This window comes from Notothenia rossii (assembly GCF_949606895.1).
Source record: "Notothenia rossii genome assembly, chromosome: 11".
Lineage (NCBI taxonomy): Eukaryota > Metazoa > Chordata > Actinopteri > Perciformes > Nototheniidae > Notothenia > Notothenia rossii.
This window is the reverse complement of record NC_136910.1, coordinates 53,777,122-53,794,765: the sequence shown is the minus strand read 5'-3', so window position 1 is coordinate 53,794,765 and position 17,644 is coordinate 53,777,122. Positions and strand designations below refer to the sequence as shown.

Below are 17,644 nucleotides of genomic sequence, written 5' to 3'. Positions count from 1 at the left end.
TCCGCCACCAACAACCAATCACATGAATGTCCCGCCCCCGGCATACAAAGAAAAAAAACCCCGGGGATTTTATGCGAGCAATATATATATATATATAAACTCCCCAAACAGCCAAAAACCTACCAGTTTCACCCACTGTCTCTGCCACCTCCCTCTATGCCTGGTTCCTCCGGTTGGTATCCCGGTAAATAGTTCTGGTCGTAAAGAACCGGGTGATTTGCTACTGTAATTTCTGGTTTGGAATATGAGGAAATGAACTGCGGTCTGGCTCTCCCAGCTTGCACGCGGTTTGATTGGCTAGCGCTTGAACTGTCAGATTTGCATAAACAGGATTTGATTGGCTAACGCTGGCTAGAAGTTGAACAATGTTCAACTTCTGCAGCCGGAGACGCCGGAGACGGACCGCTATGCTACCCACAATTCAGTTTGGCGAAAAGCGAGGCAACGTGACGTCACCCCATTCAAAGTAAATGGGCAGACGCGTTGGAAACCATTTTTGAAGCTGTCGAAGCTGTAGTGTGGACGGGCCGTAACCCTCCTGATTAGAAAAAACGTGTATTTTTATTTTAACCTCATATTAGTCATGGACGCATCCCTGAACTTGGTAGGAAACTTGTCTCTATATACAACAGTCGTGTCATGACAGTGATTCACAAAAGCAATGGTTTAATAGTAAAACTACGTTGGTGACATTTTTAATGACAATCGAAACACAAATATTCAACGATTTTTTTTTCTTTTTTTTTCTACACCCTGATAGCACATCAGACTTTTTTTTTCCTTCCTGGACTTTGTTAAAAAATTAGCGATCAATTCCAACAGATACATAAACTGAAGTGATTGTATCAAAAAAGCTGTGTAATATGAACTAACTTAATGGGTAACTGTATTGCCTTTCTACTGTACTTACAGACTAAAACCAGAGCAGAAAAAAGAAACACGAGGACTTCACAATAAATAGGAAAATACATTTTGCCTGGCAAAAAAACCATAACCACTTCTTCGCTCCGTTCAAATATTTTACTGTACACCCATGTTGGCTGCTACAATTGAATTAGGTGACATATTAAAATCAAAACACATTAATCGGTCATTAAATCGGCCCTATCCCAACACTAAAAGATGAGTGCTGCTTTAAATGTTCTAATTCTCAACAAGGGTCAGCTTTTAAACAGGGAGGGTTGAGTCGTCAAAGTCCCGCCCTGCGCCCTTGGCGACCGTCTCCTAGTAACAACATCGTTCTTGTTTTTTTCCGTTAGCATGGTGGTGATGCGTTACTTCCAGGTCTTCCTCGAAAACATCTTCCATTTTGACGTGAGATATAATCATGATACATGTCGGGGGGTTATGTGATGTTTTCCTGAACACAAAAAAAAGTCTGTAAACTTTTTAAGGATCCCGCTGTGCTTCATTGCCATTCAAGCTGTGTACTGATTGTGTAGTGTGTGTTTGTGTGTGTGTGTGTGTGGGTTTGAGATCATATGTGTGCTTGTCTTTAATATCAGTATACTGTGAGTAGTAGCAAGGCGAAAGGGTACGCATCTTTCACCTCAGGGTGCCTTGACCATCAGCACGCAGCAGAAAGTCATGAATCACTCTGGTTGGCAAGTCAAAAAACATTGAAGGCTTCAACATGGAAGTCCCTTCCTCTCTCTTTTCACATAGAGAGATTGTCAGTGTTCTTTTTTGTTTAAAAAAGTGCTCCTTTGAGGGGAGGGGTTGCAGGGTAAGGGCGGCCTGTGGTCCAATCAGGACAGTCCATTCCTGGCGGATTCCTCAGCCTGGGCGCTATAAAGACAAGATGGCCGCCAGCAGAATGAGGGCGGCGCTGAGCAGGAGGACTGAAGTCTGGCGTCGGCCCGCAGAGTTCACATCCCGTCGAGCCGCCTCTGGAGACTCGTGACCGATGCCGTCTGAGGGGAACGGACGACAATGAATATAAATAGTTAGCTTAGCACGAAACACTTCCTTTGATCAACATCCTCTTATACATGTGCGGAATAAGTATGTGTTCAAAATGTCTTAGCTGAGTAATGTTGATACTGTTTCAAAAATATTATATAGATGATACCTAATAGATGAAAATAGATTAAATGTATTAAAAATCTATTAAGTGAATACTTGCATTAATGAATGATCGCAATATTTTTGAGTTTTTTTAAATATATTATATATTATAATAGGGTTAGTCAGGTTTTTTTTAGGGTCTAAACTGAATCCTCAATTTGTGTACAATCAAATATAAACTATAGTAACTATATCTCCCTTTAATTCCCAATGCATGACTTCAACCTCAATGTCTGAAGGAAGTGTGCAATGTCTTGAATCATGATTAAATGAAAGCAAAACTAAGGAATATTATTCACACACACACACACACACACACACACACACACACACACACACACACACACACACACACACACACACACACACACACACACACACACACACACACACACACACACAAACACACACACACACACACACACACACACACACACACACACACACACACACACACACACACACACAGTACTATATATTGTACACCAACCTCTGGGTTCTAGGGAGTTGTGACTGTTGTCGTCAAAGTCGACCCCTTCCTGAACGGTCCCGGGTTCTTTCACACAATTGTCTTTGGAAAACAAAGAGGAGAGAGGAAAGATTAGAGAAGTCCAAACGTCACTAGTCTAATGCTTGATCACAAGCTGGTGGAGGACTGAAAGGCAGAGAAGACTCAACGGTCTGAGACTCACTCTGAGGCCGGACGAAGACTTTGAGGCGAAGGCAGCTCCGTCTTCCTTTCTCGTCAGTGATGGAGGCTGTGGAGACATTAGACAGTCAGAAACAAACAACTCTGAACACGTGACTCTAACATTTCAAACTTCCTTGATCTCATCTAGGGTTTTGTGTTTATGGTTTGAATGGCAGTTTTATACAAAACACACATCATTGAGAAAACCTTTGCATTGCACCCTCTAACCTTTAGTAAATGTACATCACACTACATTACATTTCATTTAGCTGACGCTTCTATCCAAAGCATTCAACCATGATAAAACCATGTCAATAAACCAAAGCCTTCTAAATGCTCCTGCATTAACATTAAAAAAGCTTCAGTCGTACATTCAGAATGTTTTATTAGTAGGTGCAAAAGGCTACTTTATTTTTAGATTGTACCATTCAAGGCTTCAGCTACTTTGTTCAATAAAAAAAGGGTCTTGAGAAAAACGTGTTTACATTTGTCAAGGTAAGGGGAAAAGAAGTGTATTGGTATAAATACCGAAACTCAAGAATTGACACCAATGGGGCCAGACCAAGCCATAAAGGCCAAGTCCATATAAAAGACAACCAACAAACTATATTTAGTACATTTCACCTCAAACTAACCTTTTGTGGCCCTTCATTGGTCTAATTTGACAACTTTCAAAGTCTTCTTTCCATTCAACCACAATATTTTCATGGCATGGAATGTCTTGACTCAACCCAATCTTTTTTGTTTTCCGTTATCAAGAGTTGTGGGGATGATGATACCTGGCACCAAGCAAACTAATCAAATGACCAAGGCGAACTGAATGTCTAGTCTGATTGCAGCTTACGTTTTGTGGTCCATCTGCAAAACCATTCAATATTCTACATTTTCATTCCATTCACAACTTCACCTGAGACCTCTTCACTCTAACACCTACCGTCCTAGAAACGAACAATCAGACAAGGTCAATTGTTTCACTCGAGCTATTCCACAAATATCTCTTTTAAATACAGTCTGAAGAGCCTTATATCACCTCCTGAATCCCCCTCTCATCCTACCTTTCGGCTCCATATTTTACACTATCAAACATCTCAATGTCACCCTCGTATTCCCAGGTGTAATTTGACCAGGGGCGGTTACTTCTGCAGGTGAGTGGCATGCTGTGTTATGCCCACCTGCAAAATCTAATTTCCTCTGTTTCCTGCAATGATTAAAACATTTTTGTGCTGTGATTGTTTTGCAGAGCTAACAAAACTAATTAGTTTTCAACCAGTGCAGGGGACCGAGTCGCCAACCGAGCGCTGAGGGTGTCTCCAGCTGTGACGAATGACTTCAACTTCTGTCTGAACATTTTTACGTTATGTCTGACCTTATGTTCATCCCAATATAGATTTTTCCTTTTTTGTTTTTCAGACTTTTCCTCTTGGGCCTCAGCACTCCTGACCCCTGTCATTTCCTGCTGCCTGCCGAGTCTCTCAAATTGCTCTTAATCTCGCCACAAACCCAACCTGGAGGGTGTTCCTGACTGTGTGTTTTGGTGCATGTATGTATTGTAGTTGTGGTTGCATTTGAGCAAAGACTAGCCGTAGTTTGTCCACAGACACCCATCCATCCCTCCTCCGTGTGATGGATTCTTTCCGTGCGGTGAATCCTGATAAAAGCAAACCATGTCAGAGTTTCCACTGTCGCCCATGACTCTCATGTCTCTTATTTCAAAAGCCACTTTATCAGATGCCGTGCGGCCGCTGGAAGAGATAAAAATCATCTTTAAGACTTCACCATGAGAGCGGGATTGGAAGTGAAGCAGCAGAGGGAGGAAATAAACGAGAGAATCAGTGTCAATCTCGCTGCTTCTGTCTATGTCAGCGGGTATCCAGTAACTTACCTCACACTCACTGTCTCAGTTTCTATGTCTGAACTCCACTGGCCAGAAGCCCCGTCTTTGTCTCCCTCTACGCCTCTCATGCTACTTCTCTTTCCACGACTGTTGTTATCTCCTTCTGACTTACTTTATCTGCTGTATAAAGTCTAATCTTGCACAAAGAAACTATTGTCCCAGGCTCTTATCCAAGACGTTTCATTTATTTATAAGTGGATTATTATGGTTTCAACTAACAATGATTATGGCTGTCAAATAATCTCTTAATCAATTATAGATTAAAGGATTGATCAATTACTCCATTAAATGTAAACAAAAAAGCAGTGGCATGTACTGGGGACTGGTCCCCGAGCGAAGGGCAAGGGGTTCGAATCCTGCATGTCACTTAAATAAAGGCACTGGTTGCACAAAAAAGCATTTAAAGTAAAGTCAAAAAAAGTAAAATATGTCCATCAAAAGTTCAAGTAAACGTCTTCTAATTGCCTTCTTCGTTCGACTGATGGTTTATTAACCAAACTCAATACTTTTACAATGATATCAAATAGAGATTTATCAATTTGTAACATTTCAGAAAGGAGTAAAATCTTTATTTTGGATTGAAAAATGACTTTTCTTGAGGGGTTCATCCTTTAGTGACACATTTCGTTTTGATAGATATTTCTATAGGCCTGTAGCCAACAGCCTGAGAAAGTTTGTATTGTTTTTAAATCACAGTAATTAAATCAGTGAGCAGGATATATTAAGGTCCCTATAGCAACCATAGATGTATCCCGCTACAATGTAATTAACCCAGACCTAAAACAGACTGACTGTATGTGTTAACTTAAATGTCAACATATTGAAATCAATGTTAACAGCCGCTCTGACAAACTGTTCCAATTATGTCTATGAATAGCTTATTGCTCTAACGCCTAAATACAAGCAGAGGTTTGTGTGTTAAGTCCTGCTATGCACCATTAAGTTATCATTGACAGAAACACAGTATTGTATGTCATGATTCAAGACTTCGCTCTCGGTGCAACAGGTACATTTTCTGGCCAATCAGCATGGGACAGGAAGTAAGATTTAGACCTCAGTAGCCTTTGCAGAGTCTTTTTCCGCGTACAGAGACGTAACGTATTATGACATACAGTAACAGTAGCTGCAGTTGTTTTTTGTAGATGTTAGAAAGGCCAAAAACAATTTCAATAAAAGGCAGCTGCTCTTGTTTTCCTTTGGAAAGCCACCATGGTATAAGCGGGATAATGCACCCTGGGGTGTCAGATATCAGGGACCTCGTCATGCATTATCTCTTATGGACATATTGTTATTGCTTTGATCTAGCTTTCTTAATGTGAAGACTGACAGTAGCACATGTGTTCAACCCTTTTGTGAAAGGACATTTTGAATTTATTTTCCTGGAAATCTGAAAAAACTTCAAGAGATTGTCAAAATGTTTAGCTGAGTTGTTTTGGTTTTTATCAAAGTATGCAGTATTGAGATACATGGCACTACTTTTTTTTTTTTTTTTTAATAAATCATTATATTTTCTTTTTAAGGACGAATGGCTGCATCCCAGAAACTAAAAGGAGCACATTTAAATATTTGGTTTTAGAAGCTTTTGGAAGTTAAATATCTATGATATGCACACATATGCAAAGTAAATGTATATGGAAACACATTTAATAAATTAAATCGAAAATAAATAATTAGTATAATTTGTTTACAGATTTTCTTAACATTTTCCAGAGTTTCGATTGGAAAGTCCGATTTTTCACGTCACTACAAAAATCTAAGTGCTCTGCTTTTCTATTTCTCACCCTTTTAATCTTTTTCTGGCTTTGTGTCACACTGTCTTTTTCCCTCATCTCACTTTCTCATCCCCCCCTGTACCACCATCCCTTCCTAAATGCAGACACACAATTACCCAACTGTCTCTCTTCCTTTCTCTCATGTCTGCCGCTGAGGTCAGAGACTGGCTTTTCTATCCTCGAGCAACACAGCCGTGCTTCACCGGGGACTGTAACCCCATCTCCGCCTGCAACTCTAAACCCGGGTCATCCCGCCGCCCCGCGTCGCCCTGACAACGGTAAAACTCCCGGTCACACGCTCAGACACATGTTGCACGTTCGGTCAGGAGCTGCATGACTCGTGATATTCGCACGTTCGGTACTGGCAGTACATGATCGCAGAGAGCGGCTGGCGTGCCTGAGTAAGGCCTGGCTTTGGTGTGACTGTGAGCTGAATTAGACAGATCCTGAATTAAATTCTGTCGGATCAGATGTTTTTCTTCCGATGATCGGTTTATCTTAGGGAACAAAGCCCTTTGTCTCTGCTTCAGCCGCGAGAAGCTGAAGGGAAAGTGGCCGGGGAGCAGTGCTGGCGGGGTTCATGTCATTATCGATGTAGATCTGCACTGGCTGTACGGAGCGGGGCCGGGCGTTTGAAGCACGAGGGCTTTACAGGGAGACAGTCCTCTCTCTCACACAGGGAGAGCCAGACTCTCAACTGTCTCCTCTGAAAATTGGATTTCTATCCCCCGAGATTAGGATCAGGCTTTCCCCGCTCCACCGAGGCTCTATTAGAAAAACATGCCGCCCTCTGAGGGCCACGAGAAGCTCGCAGCGGAGACCTCGCCGTCATCCTGGTGACCTTTCACCTCCTAGGACCAGCCGCAGGACTGATCCCACACCGGGGTGGCTTTCCTGCGGGTGTTTGTCTGTCTGCCGAGGCCCTCAGCCAACTGCAGGTGTCATCTTTTTGACGTGGCCCCCCCTCGCTCCTCTCTTTCCCTCCCTGCCTGCGGCGGACCATGATCACCATAGAGGACAAAGGAGTGTCTGTCTTCACTGACACAAGCACACATGAAACCCCCTCCAATGTGTCATTTACATGCCCACTTAACAGATTCCAAAACCATACGATACAACTCTGCTTTTGTCCGGCTTTGTTAGTGCAGGAGACAGTGGACGTGTGATTTGACACTTTACTGTAACACAAGCAGCATTTCCGGATGTGTGTGATGCTGCCGGGAATAAATGGATGGAAAAGAAACCAAATGGAAAATGTGCTTTTCATGTGTGACCAAAATAAAATTCAAAGCTCAAAGAAAGACTCATTGGGAAAGTATTTGAGCGATTAAATGATACACTGTAAGCAATCACAAAATCAAGAAAGAAGAAAAATGTTGCTGTCAAAGTTGTTTTTTTCTAAATGATTTGTAAATGAATGCTTTCTGTCTAACCCAGGGCCTTTGCTAACCTTTACCAGCTTGTGAGAGTTTTGCAACAAAGGGATATATTTTAGACACGAGCATGGCACTCTGACCAGCCGATATACTTATATAGCCTTATTGAGTTATTTATTTAAATGAGTTATACTGATGAGCTGTACTCATGACAATGGAGACAAAGCAATTCACAAAATGTTTACTTGCCTGTCAAATACATATGGTCTGTCAATCACAGGTGCTTGGCATCCAATGCTTACAGTAACATTAAAACAAATTAATTTAACGCTAGAACATCTGATTACCTGACATCGTCATATTGTCTTAATATTTTTCGTTATACATTTTCTTGAATCTAAAGCTATTCGTACAGCTCTTTACTTTTTTCTATATAACATTACACAGTGTAACTCTTACTACTACTAGAGATACACATCTGCTTTAAAGTAGTAGTGTATTTACCTAATGTCTGCCACATAAATCAACAGTTTAACCCAAAGGGATCGAGTGTTTCTACGTGGATCAAAAGGATACTTTCAAATGGGAATTCATTGGTATACCTAATTCTGGAAGCTTCTATTCGTTGTAGAATCTGAATACAAACATGGGCTTTATGTGAATTGTTGTAACCATAAGGCCTTCATATCTCTCCGGAGGTTTCTTTGTCTTTTGTTATATGGCTTTCTATTCTCAGATCCCCTGTTCTCAGAGGGAACATTAGTGTCTTCAGTGAACAAGGATCTGATGGATGAGTCATGATGTGAGTCAGCGAGAGATGGTCCATATGGCCACAAACTGCTTGAGGCCGTATGAACTGTCTCTCCGCCTTTTCTTCCTGGAACATCAATCATGATCTAAACCCGCAAGAACATTGTATTCACTCAATATTACATCAGCCGGAGCCAACTTAACAAATCAAGCCGGATTAGGAAATCTATGACTGTTCTTATCAACATCCAAAGAGTTGCGACAACGTCAACAATTCTCTGGCAGAAGACAACCACCCCAAACAATACCGTCACGTGTTTGCAATGGAGACAAGGAGACTAGCCAATAGACACAGAAATCAAGCAGACACAGCTAGTGAAGGGTAATACATCATCACACAAAATACTGTAACCAAAATACAGCTTTTGATTTAGGTCTCATGACGACAATCACTTTAATGATCGTGTGATCCCAGATGCTCGTTTGTAGCACCGTCCAAGATCAGTGAGATCAAGTGTTGAATGACATGAGGAGGAGGAGGAGGAGGAGGAGGAGGAGGAAGAATTCTCCCGTGGGTGGTATTTTATCATCAACAACAATAGAAAATTATAGTGAAAAATCTTCCTTGAGATTTTAAACTCTAGCCGGCTTCAATGCAATCCTACAGAACTCAATTTGAGGTATTACTGGAGGTCACTAAAGGGAGAGATAATGCTCCAAAGATACCACATTCTGATTTGCATTAAATAAAAAACATCTCCTGCGTCTAAAAGTCAGGCTGAAAAGTTACTCCAAAACAAGACACTTTGTTCAAACTTCCCCTATCCAGTCACCGGTATCTTTGGATTCTCAAACTTTACTTTGTACTTTGTTTTTGTGCCAAGGCTGTACTCCCCTTCCTCTTCCCATTACACAGTTCTTAGGACCACTGTGGGCTAAATACCCCAAAATCTACCATGGAGAGCACTGTATCTCCTTTAGTCCTTCTTTTCTGCCCCTGCAGGGCATTGACTTCACTTATAAAAACATGACTTCCCAGCTGTTTATTTTCCTCGCTCTTCTCACGAGGAAGAGAAAGCTGAGCTCAGCCGGTCGGTAAAAAAAGACACTTCAGGCGAGACCTCAACACAAGATATGTTTTGCTCCCTCCGGCTTGTATTTTGCCTTGGCCTCTCATTCCAAGCACTCGCAAAACAAAACCAGAACTTTCTTGCTGTGTCTTTGCAAAATTCTAAGATGAGAAATGTATTGATTTTCTGACATGACTTCTAGTTAAACGGCTGGATGTCATTACAGTATACATTTTTATTCGCTAGTGCTGATACCAGATCAGTCCTAATACCACAACTTTTTACCCTGCTTTGAGAAAACTAAACTTATTTCTTTAGCCAAAAGGTTAAAATATCTGACATCATATTCTTTACCAACTTTGAGAAGACACGTTTTTGAAACTCTATATGCATTTCAATCAGTACCAAAGGCACAATCCTTTCTGCAAATAACACGAAGAGGTAAGACCATACTCACAGATATAGTAGTACTCTCTGCCGGGGCGAAATTCAAAGCCCAAAGAGAAGGGGGTGAAGAGCTGGAACTTCTCTGAGAACTTCAGCGGCCCGTTGGGCGACAGAGGCCGGTTGCACTCCCAGCGTTTGAAGCCCTTGGCGGTGTGGTCGCAGGAGCTGTAGCCGTCATAGTTCACCATGTAGAGGACGTAGCGCTCGGCTCGATCGTCAGACACCGGGACGATGTAGTGTGGACAGTAGACGTCCAGGTAGTCGTTGATGCAGACGTCAATGTGGTAATCACCCCGGTAAAACCTTTAGGAGAAAGACAGAAAGAAAGGAATTTGAATATGTTGTTGTGCAGAAAAAGTCAGTTGGAAGTCTTTCAGGTCTGTAAGCGCTGATAATATTACACATTAAATGTTTTTCCTACAAAGCTGTACATTTACAGGTAACACCTTTTTTGGTTTTTAAGTTAAGTCTGAAAAGTCTGATGTAAATGAAGTCTAAAGTCCTTCTTTGAGGTATTCTATGAAGTTTTTGACCACTAGTACCGCTGCGGAGCGTTTTCATGTGTGGGTGCCCTTTTCGTTTCACACACATCAACACATGGGTGACGCAATACCCTTTCCTGCCAACGGCTTCAATTTATTCCATTGATTTACTGCTAGAAACTCAGCCACGTGCAGAAAGGCAAGAGATTACATGAATATAGACGTATCAAAAAATCATCTTATCTCATTAACATTTGTTGGCCCTTAAGAACACACACACACGCACGCACGCACGCACGCACGCACAAACACACCCACACACACACACACACACACACACACACACACACACACACACACTAATCTAAGTCTAATCTTAAAGGCACATCAAGGAAAAACATAATAATAAACATACGGGCACTTGTGCTTACAGGACTCAATTTGATTGTGGTTATAATACACACAGTGGGCAGTTTTCTGAATGTCAGCAATAATACTAACATGATACATCTATAATGGGAGGGTGATTGTTCTACATGTTTATTGTTTATCCATGCAAGACAATCCCCACAATACCATCATATCACACCTGCTCGTGACCCTTTTTAATGATTTATTTACCCAATGGAAATATGCTGAGCATGCATGCTTTCTGCTGCAGCCTGCATTGTGTTTTCTAACATCCAGATCCCTTGATACAGCGCTTTGCTTAAGGGTACATTGACAGCAGCTGCTTAAGTGGGAGGCTAGTTACTCATTGATTTGTATGGGGAGTTTCTCGCCATTACGCTCCACAACGACGCGTTCTCCAAAGACTTGTGAGTGCTCAACGAGATGATACTCAGGGTATCTTAGCGAGGCCACAGCTGAGACAAAATGTCCCATATGTGAAACGGTGTGAAAGACGCGTCCGGGCTACGGCTCTGGTTTTTGTTTTCAACTTCTTATTATACACACATGCATTTCCAAACATTTGGACTACTTATGTTGCAAATTTATTATCTTTTCACACGGCATCTATTGCACGTCTGTCCGTCCTGGGAGAGGGATCCCTCCTCTGTTGCTCTCCCTGAGGTTTCTCCCGTGTTCCCCTTTAAACTGTGGGTTTTCTCCGGAAGTGTTTCCTTGTACGATGTGAGGGTCTAAGGACAGAGGGTGTCGTATTGTCATACTGATATTCTGTACAAACTGTGAAGTCCATTGAGACAAAAACATTTGTGATATTGGGCTATATAAATAAACATTGATTGATTGATTGATTGATTGATTGATTGATTGATTGATCTCATCATGTCACTCATAATCATCCCGAGGCTCCCGTGAGATTCAACAGTCTCCCCTTGCAACACAGAAACGTCTAGCGTGTGTCGTAAGCCATATATCAATGTTAGAGCTCAGCAATGACGATGACTTATGCTGGTGCTGAAATTAAAGTCCCCTTGCGTTACAGGGCTAATCCCCTGGTTAGCATGTGCCTTTAGCAGCTTGAAGAGGATCCCTCTGTAGAATGAGATTTTCATTAGCCCGATATGACAGCTTGATGGAGGAGCCCCTCGTGGAATCTCTGAGTCTGGGAAAATGAGGGCTGGTTTCTAAAAGCTTCTCCTCAAAACAGCCCCGAGATTTTTTGCCCTTGGTGTTTACTGTAAAACGATCGGACAGGAGGAGGGAGAGAGAAATGCCAGGTATTCCTGAAGAGAGTGATTGGAAACACATATTCCCATAGGCGCTGTATAACGTTGCATTTGTGAGGCTTTTAGCAGAGACAGATTAGGCCTGGACGGCAGGCCGGGTTGTGTCTCCGTAGCTGCTAATGGCCCACGGTTCGGTATCACTGACATACTGCGGATGTCTTCAATACTCCACCTCTGTTCATTGACATAGTGAGGGCCGTCAAGGGAGCCAGGACGGAGATCGTGGTGGAGCATGCAGACGGATGATGATCCGATACGGGGTGAACTCGCCGAAGCACCGCAGGTTTTTTTTCACCCTGACGTTCCACGGGGGCCTCGATTGCCACGGATCAGATGCTACACCTCGAGTACCCGTCAGCTGATCTGAGGCCAGGTGAAATGAGGAGGGAGGGATTGAGACACAGCTGTTGCCTCTGACACATACGCGCTGTGGTTCTCGGGAGGCAGCATAAAGGGAGGTGTGTGCGGGGCCGGCTGGGGGTATCATGTTGTCGTTATACATATTGTAAATGTGCTGCAGGATTAGTAGCCGTCCTACTGGGTTTGCATGAGCGGATGTGTGTAGCGGGGTGTTTTATGCCATATTCTAATCTTTTTCTCTCTCTAATTATAGTCTGGTCAGACGTGAAACCAAAGCCCTTGTTTTCTCTTCTTTTTCCGCCCCTTCAGCACCAGCTGAGCGCTCCGGCTCCAGGCAGGCACAGCATGGCCTCCCTTAGCCTCTAGTTTCAGAGCTGCTTGCTGTTATTATGACTACCAGGGGTCAACCGGCTCCATGGTATCATGTCCTCAGCCAGGAGCGCTGTTGGGTAGCCTGCTTTGTCCTCCCGTGTCTTTTCTAAGCCTCAAATGTTGGCTTCCACCTCACGACTGTCAGCGGCTGTCAATCAAACCTGACCCAGGAGTACCGGACGAGATTAGTTGGGATTAAGAAGAGTTTGTAACTAAAGCCTTTGTTAGGGAAATAAGTTTAGGGAAGTGATGATTACCATGATCAGATACTTGTATTCAGATACATCCTGATTATGTCTGACAGCGTTTAATCCAGGCATCAACACGCATCTCAAATCAGTCTCCAGTGACCACCGCTCATCGGATTTCACTTCTGCACTCAATAGAAATATAAACATGGTTCGGAGCAGAACAGATCAGCAAACACTTAGGCTTCAAGCAGTTAGGCTTTTACAGTCTACACCTTTTGTGAGGTTCATAATGAATTGTTTTTTACACAAATAGAATTCAGTTTCCCACAAAAACTCAACATTGGATACATGGGTCTATGTTGCTACCATTTCCAGGTACAGTAAGTGAGGCAATAAGAATAACATAACAAGAAAAAATAGCAAATATTAACAATTAAGATAAGATCAGGCAGGGTTTGAGTTTCTATTTTATTTCGGGAAAAAAGGACTGAGTGAAGAACAGGAGCTATGAAGATTTGTACGTCACGTTCTAGAATAGATCATGAAATATATCAGTTATTACCGCACTTGGACATTTTGAAGCTTTTACGTGTAACCCTAACGCAAATAAATACGACAACAATGGTTGACCATTGTTTAGTTTGTTTAATAGTCACTGCAATATCTTTTTACTTCCATGTCCATTTGTTACGACCATCTTGCTTAACATAATATATGAAGACCATACTTCTTTTTTGCCACAGGGCTTATTTGTGGAGGGAAACAGCGTGGGACAAGAAGGAGTAAATGAGGCGTAACATGACTAAAGAAAAAAAAACAATACAAATATTTCTCAGCCACCTGTGGCTGGGGGTTAAGTCTACGGCTGTCTCCTTTTAAAACCAAAGCATCCCTGAGTATCTGCAAATGTAGTTTGGGCTATCAGTTTCACATTCTTTCCTTGGATATTTATTATCCCTCTCGATGTATGATGGCTCCACCAGAGATGGATTTGGATGGCAGTTCTGAAGAGGGTCAAATGTGGCCAAACATATGCGGCAAAGAGACATCCTAAATCTTAAATATGGACTGTAGGTGTTTGTTACAAAGGATGATAAAAACGTGTAGTGAGAGCGGAGATGATCCAGATGTTTACCACATGGAGGCCATAAGGGCTGGAATATTGATAAGACCATAAACACACAGCCTGAGTCAAGATGTTCTGGAATAAGAGGACATTTCAGCTCTGGATGTTTAATGGTTTTGCCTTTTGAGGGCCAGAGACTTTCTCCTACTGATCTCTATCTATATAAGACTTGACTAGACCTGACTGAAGTGAGAAACTATTTATCTACCAAGCTATAAACCGTTAGTACTCCTAATTTTCATCAAGGTTTCTTTATTCATTCCTAGCCAGATTTATTCATCAGTTTTTCTAAATGGCCTTGTTGTTACAGGCTCCTTAGCAAGTCATTAAGCCTTCACGGGCAATTTCAACATTTGTATTCTTCATAGCAGCAGGACGCGCTCAAGGCTGATTGACAGTTCGGGGGTTTTGAAAACAGGAAGACCACAAAAACAAAACAAGAGCATACTCCAGCAGTTAAAATGTGTCATGAGCCGTTACCAAAATAAAAGCACCTTAATCCCGAATCCATTTGTCGTGGGGATTAATTATTCCTGATTGGCTCAATTACTCACGGCCAGTTGGAGGGGCTTATCAATGAATCAGTAACTGGATCTCTTAACAAAGCACACATTTAGGGATAATCCCTCTTTTCACTGAGCTCCCCTCCTCTTGTTTACTTTCTTTATCCCCTTCTGTTGTGGTGTTGTCACTCTGTGGCCTGGCACAGGTAAGGGACAGGGGGAGGTAGTATAGGGGGAAACACACAAAGTGGAAAAAGACAGATAATAGGAAGGAGAGAAGAGAAGGGAGGGCTGCTGTTGGTTGAATTATAGGGGGAGAGAATGAAGACGAGAAGAATGAAGAAGACAAGAGAGTGTAAGAAAGTAAAAGGAAGTAGAGGAAAGTAGGTGAAAGAAAGGAAGTGAAAGAAAGGACGTGAAAGAAAGGAAGTATGGCTGAAAGTCTCCTTTCGAATCTCCTACTAAAATGTTAGTTTTCAACAAGTGCTTATCTGCTCTTCAACTACATAAACTGTCCTTTGTCTTAATTTGCTGTACATTAAACTTAAGAAAATAAGTCTAAAGGGTTAAATGTTCTCTTTGCATTGTCCGGAACATATTTGAATTCTTTATGGATGAACTATTTAATTAGTTTTCATGAAAGAGAAACTAAACTAAAGAAATACTGCACATGTCTGCTGGACTTTGATCAGGAACGTGATGACATGCATCATATTTAGCTTCAAGAAACGTTTCTTTCAATCTGTTTTGCTTTTTAAAATGGTCCTAAAAAGAGATAGTTGCAAATATTTACTAGGTTTAAAACTGTTAACCAAATCTCTAGAAAAAAGGATTAGAGCTCAGTTGTCTTTGTGGTAGCCACGGCCCTGAATAATATGGAGATGTAAAGGGGGGGAAGGTATAGCTGAAAAAAAGTTAGCTGAGTTAGCTATAAACCTGTGGTCCTTTCAAAGAAAATGAAAGAAATAGAAAAGAGAGAACTGAATAGAAAGTGGGGACAAAAGTAAAAAATCAGTAGAGAGTAGAAAAGGAGTAAAAGCAAGAAAATATAAGTGTGAAAGTAAAACTGGTGTATGGGATAGAAAAGAGAGAACCAGCGGAAAGAAGGGGGGTGTCAGGGAAAAGGGGAGGGAAGAGAAGAGAGATTGGAAGGAAGGAGAAAGGAAGCATGTGGGTGAAGGAGAGGAAACGAGAGCACAAGATACAAGGAGGGAATGATAGAAAAAGGGAACATTCATAGGAAGACAATGAAGAACAAAACAAGATTGAGTGTCACAGAGCAGATAGGAGAAGGGAGTAAAGTAGCTAAAAATGACACGGAAGAAGAGGAATGCAGAGGGCAGAGGAAAGTAAAAGGGAGGAGGAGGAGAGGATAAAGCCCTCCTGTTGTTTTCCTTATGAACACTGTTGGGTCAGACAAGGGGCAGCTTCCCAGGGTTATTTCACAAAGACGGAAAAGAGGAGATGCTTTCAGCCCACAGAAACACACTGTCTTAACACACACACACACACACACACACACACACACACACACACACACACACACACACACACACACACACACACACACACACACACACACACACACACACACACACACACACACACACACACACACACACACACACACACACACACACACACACGCTTGTGTCTGCACTGAAGGACACAAACCACAGACCTCACGCTGCTTCTATATCAAGTCCTTCAATTTACTCCTCCACAAACCCATGTGCACTAACTGCCCTTTTACACAACATCGAGGGTGTAGTTCCTTAAAACAGCCTCTAGGGGGCACTCTTTAGGGGGCCAATAGGGGTGATCATCAGGCCTGTGATGTCACCAAATTGGGTCTGTCCATCCTGTTGCCCTCGGGGTTGGGAGGTCTCCATCACCCTCCCTCCACCTGTCCCATCATTCATAGCTTTCCGCCGCTGGGAAGTTTAAGCCATTATTATTTAGTTGGCTAATTACATACACACATCTGTCCGTGGACTCACAAATACACACATTTAAACACATAATGTGTCTGCCAGGGGGCTCGGTAAGACTGGGCGTTGACAGCGGAGCGATGGGGAAAACGGAGCCTGTTGTAGAGTAAAGACAGTTCTGTTTCTGGGGTTCTTTTTTCTGCTGGGAACAAATCCAGGGGAGGTGAATAATTGACCTCAGATTGGAAACACATTGCTGCTGGTGGGAAGGCACCTCGGATGGTTGAAAAATGAAACTGGGGCTTGAGAGAGGAAGCGGGATGACGCTCTTGTTTATGATCCTGGTGGTCCTGACTGTGCCAATCGCTAACTCGTCCTTCGGTGCAGCTGCAGACCCGCTGTGTGCCAGGCTAAGTGAGTCCATGCACACAGAGAACGCCTTATGCATAGCTTCATGTAGTCTCTCGCAAATCAGCCCCTGTTGCCTTGGTGTATTGTGTGCCAGTACGGGCTGTGAGGAAAACTGGAAGCGGACAAAAGAAGACTTTCTTCAATCACCGTACTTCGAAAAATATAGCAATGTTTTCTACAAAGACATTTCCGAACGTTAAATGTTTTTTCAGAACAAGCACTGAGGTAAGGCTTTAGTTTATGGGTCCATCATTTGGTTGCCGAACATGTTTCTTGGGGGAAAGTGCAGCGCAGTGCAGTTAAAAGAAAAGAGGAAGTAGAAGAAAAGCCCCATATAAAAAAAGTACTCAAGAGATTTCGTTTGGGAAAAAGTGTGTCTGAGTTTAATTGTACCCTGAACAAATGTTGTATATCCAGCCGAACAAAACTGGTTTTATTTTTCTGCAAAGGTTTCTCACACTGAGCACTTAAACAGTTGTCCAGTCATTCATATTGAGGACATAAACG

At 42.3% G+C, this 17,644-nt stretch overlaps 1 protein-coding gene across 1 annotated transcript in view; it reads right to left on the bottom strand.

The window, feature by feature from the left end:
* Positions 1-649: 649 nt before the first annotated feature.
* LOC307023453 (ephrin-A5b-like) overlaps positions 650-17,644 on the bottom strand; it is a 68,751-nt gene continuing 51,756 nt past the window's right edge. Inside the window, exons 2-5 of the mRNA XM_079656740.1 lie at positions 10,078-10,370; positions 2,760-2,825; positions 2,558-2,638; positions 650-1,913 (exon numbers count right to left, since the gene is read on the bottom strand). Of these exons, the coding sequence (XP_079512866.1) occupies positions 1,789-1,913; positions 2,558-2,638; positions 2,760-2,825; positions 10,078-10,370 (565 nt within the window). The 3' untranslated portion in view covers positions 650-1,788. The remainder of the gene's footprint in view (positions 1,914-2,557; positions 2,639-2,759; positions 2,826-10,077; positions 10,371-17,644) is intronic.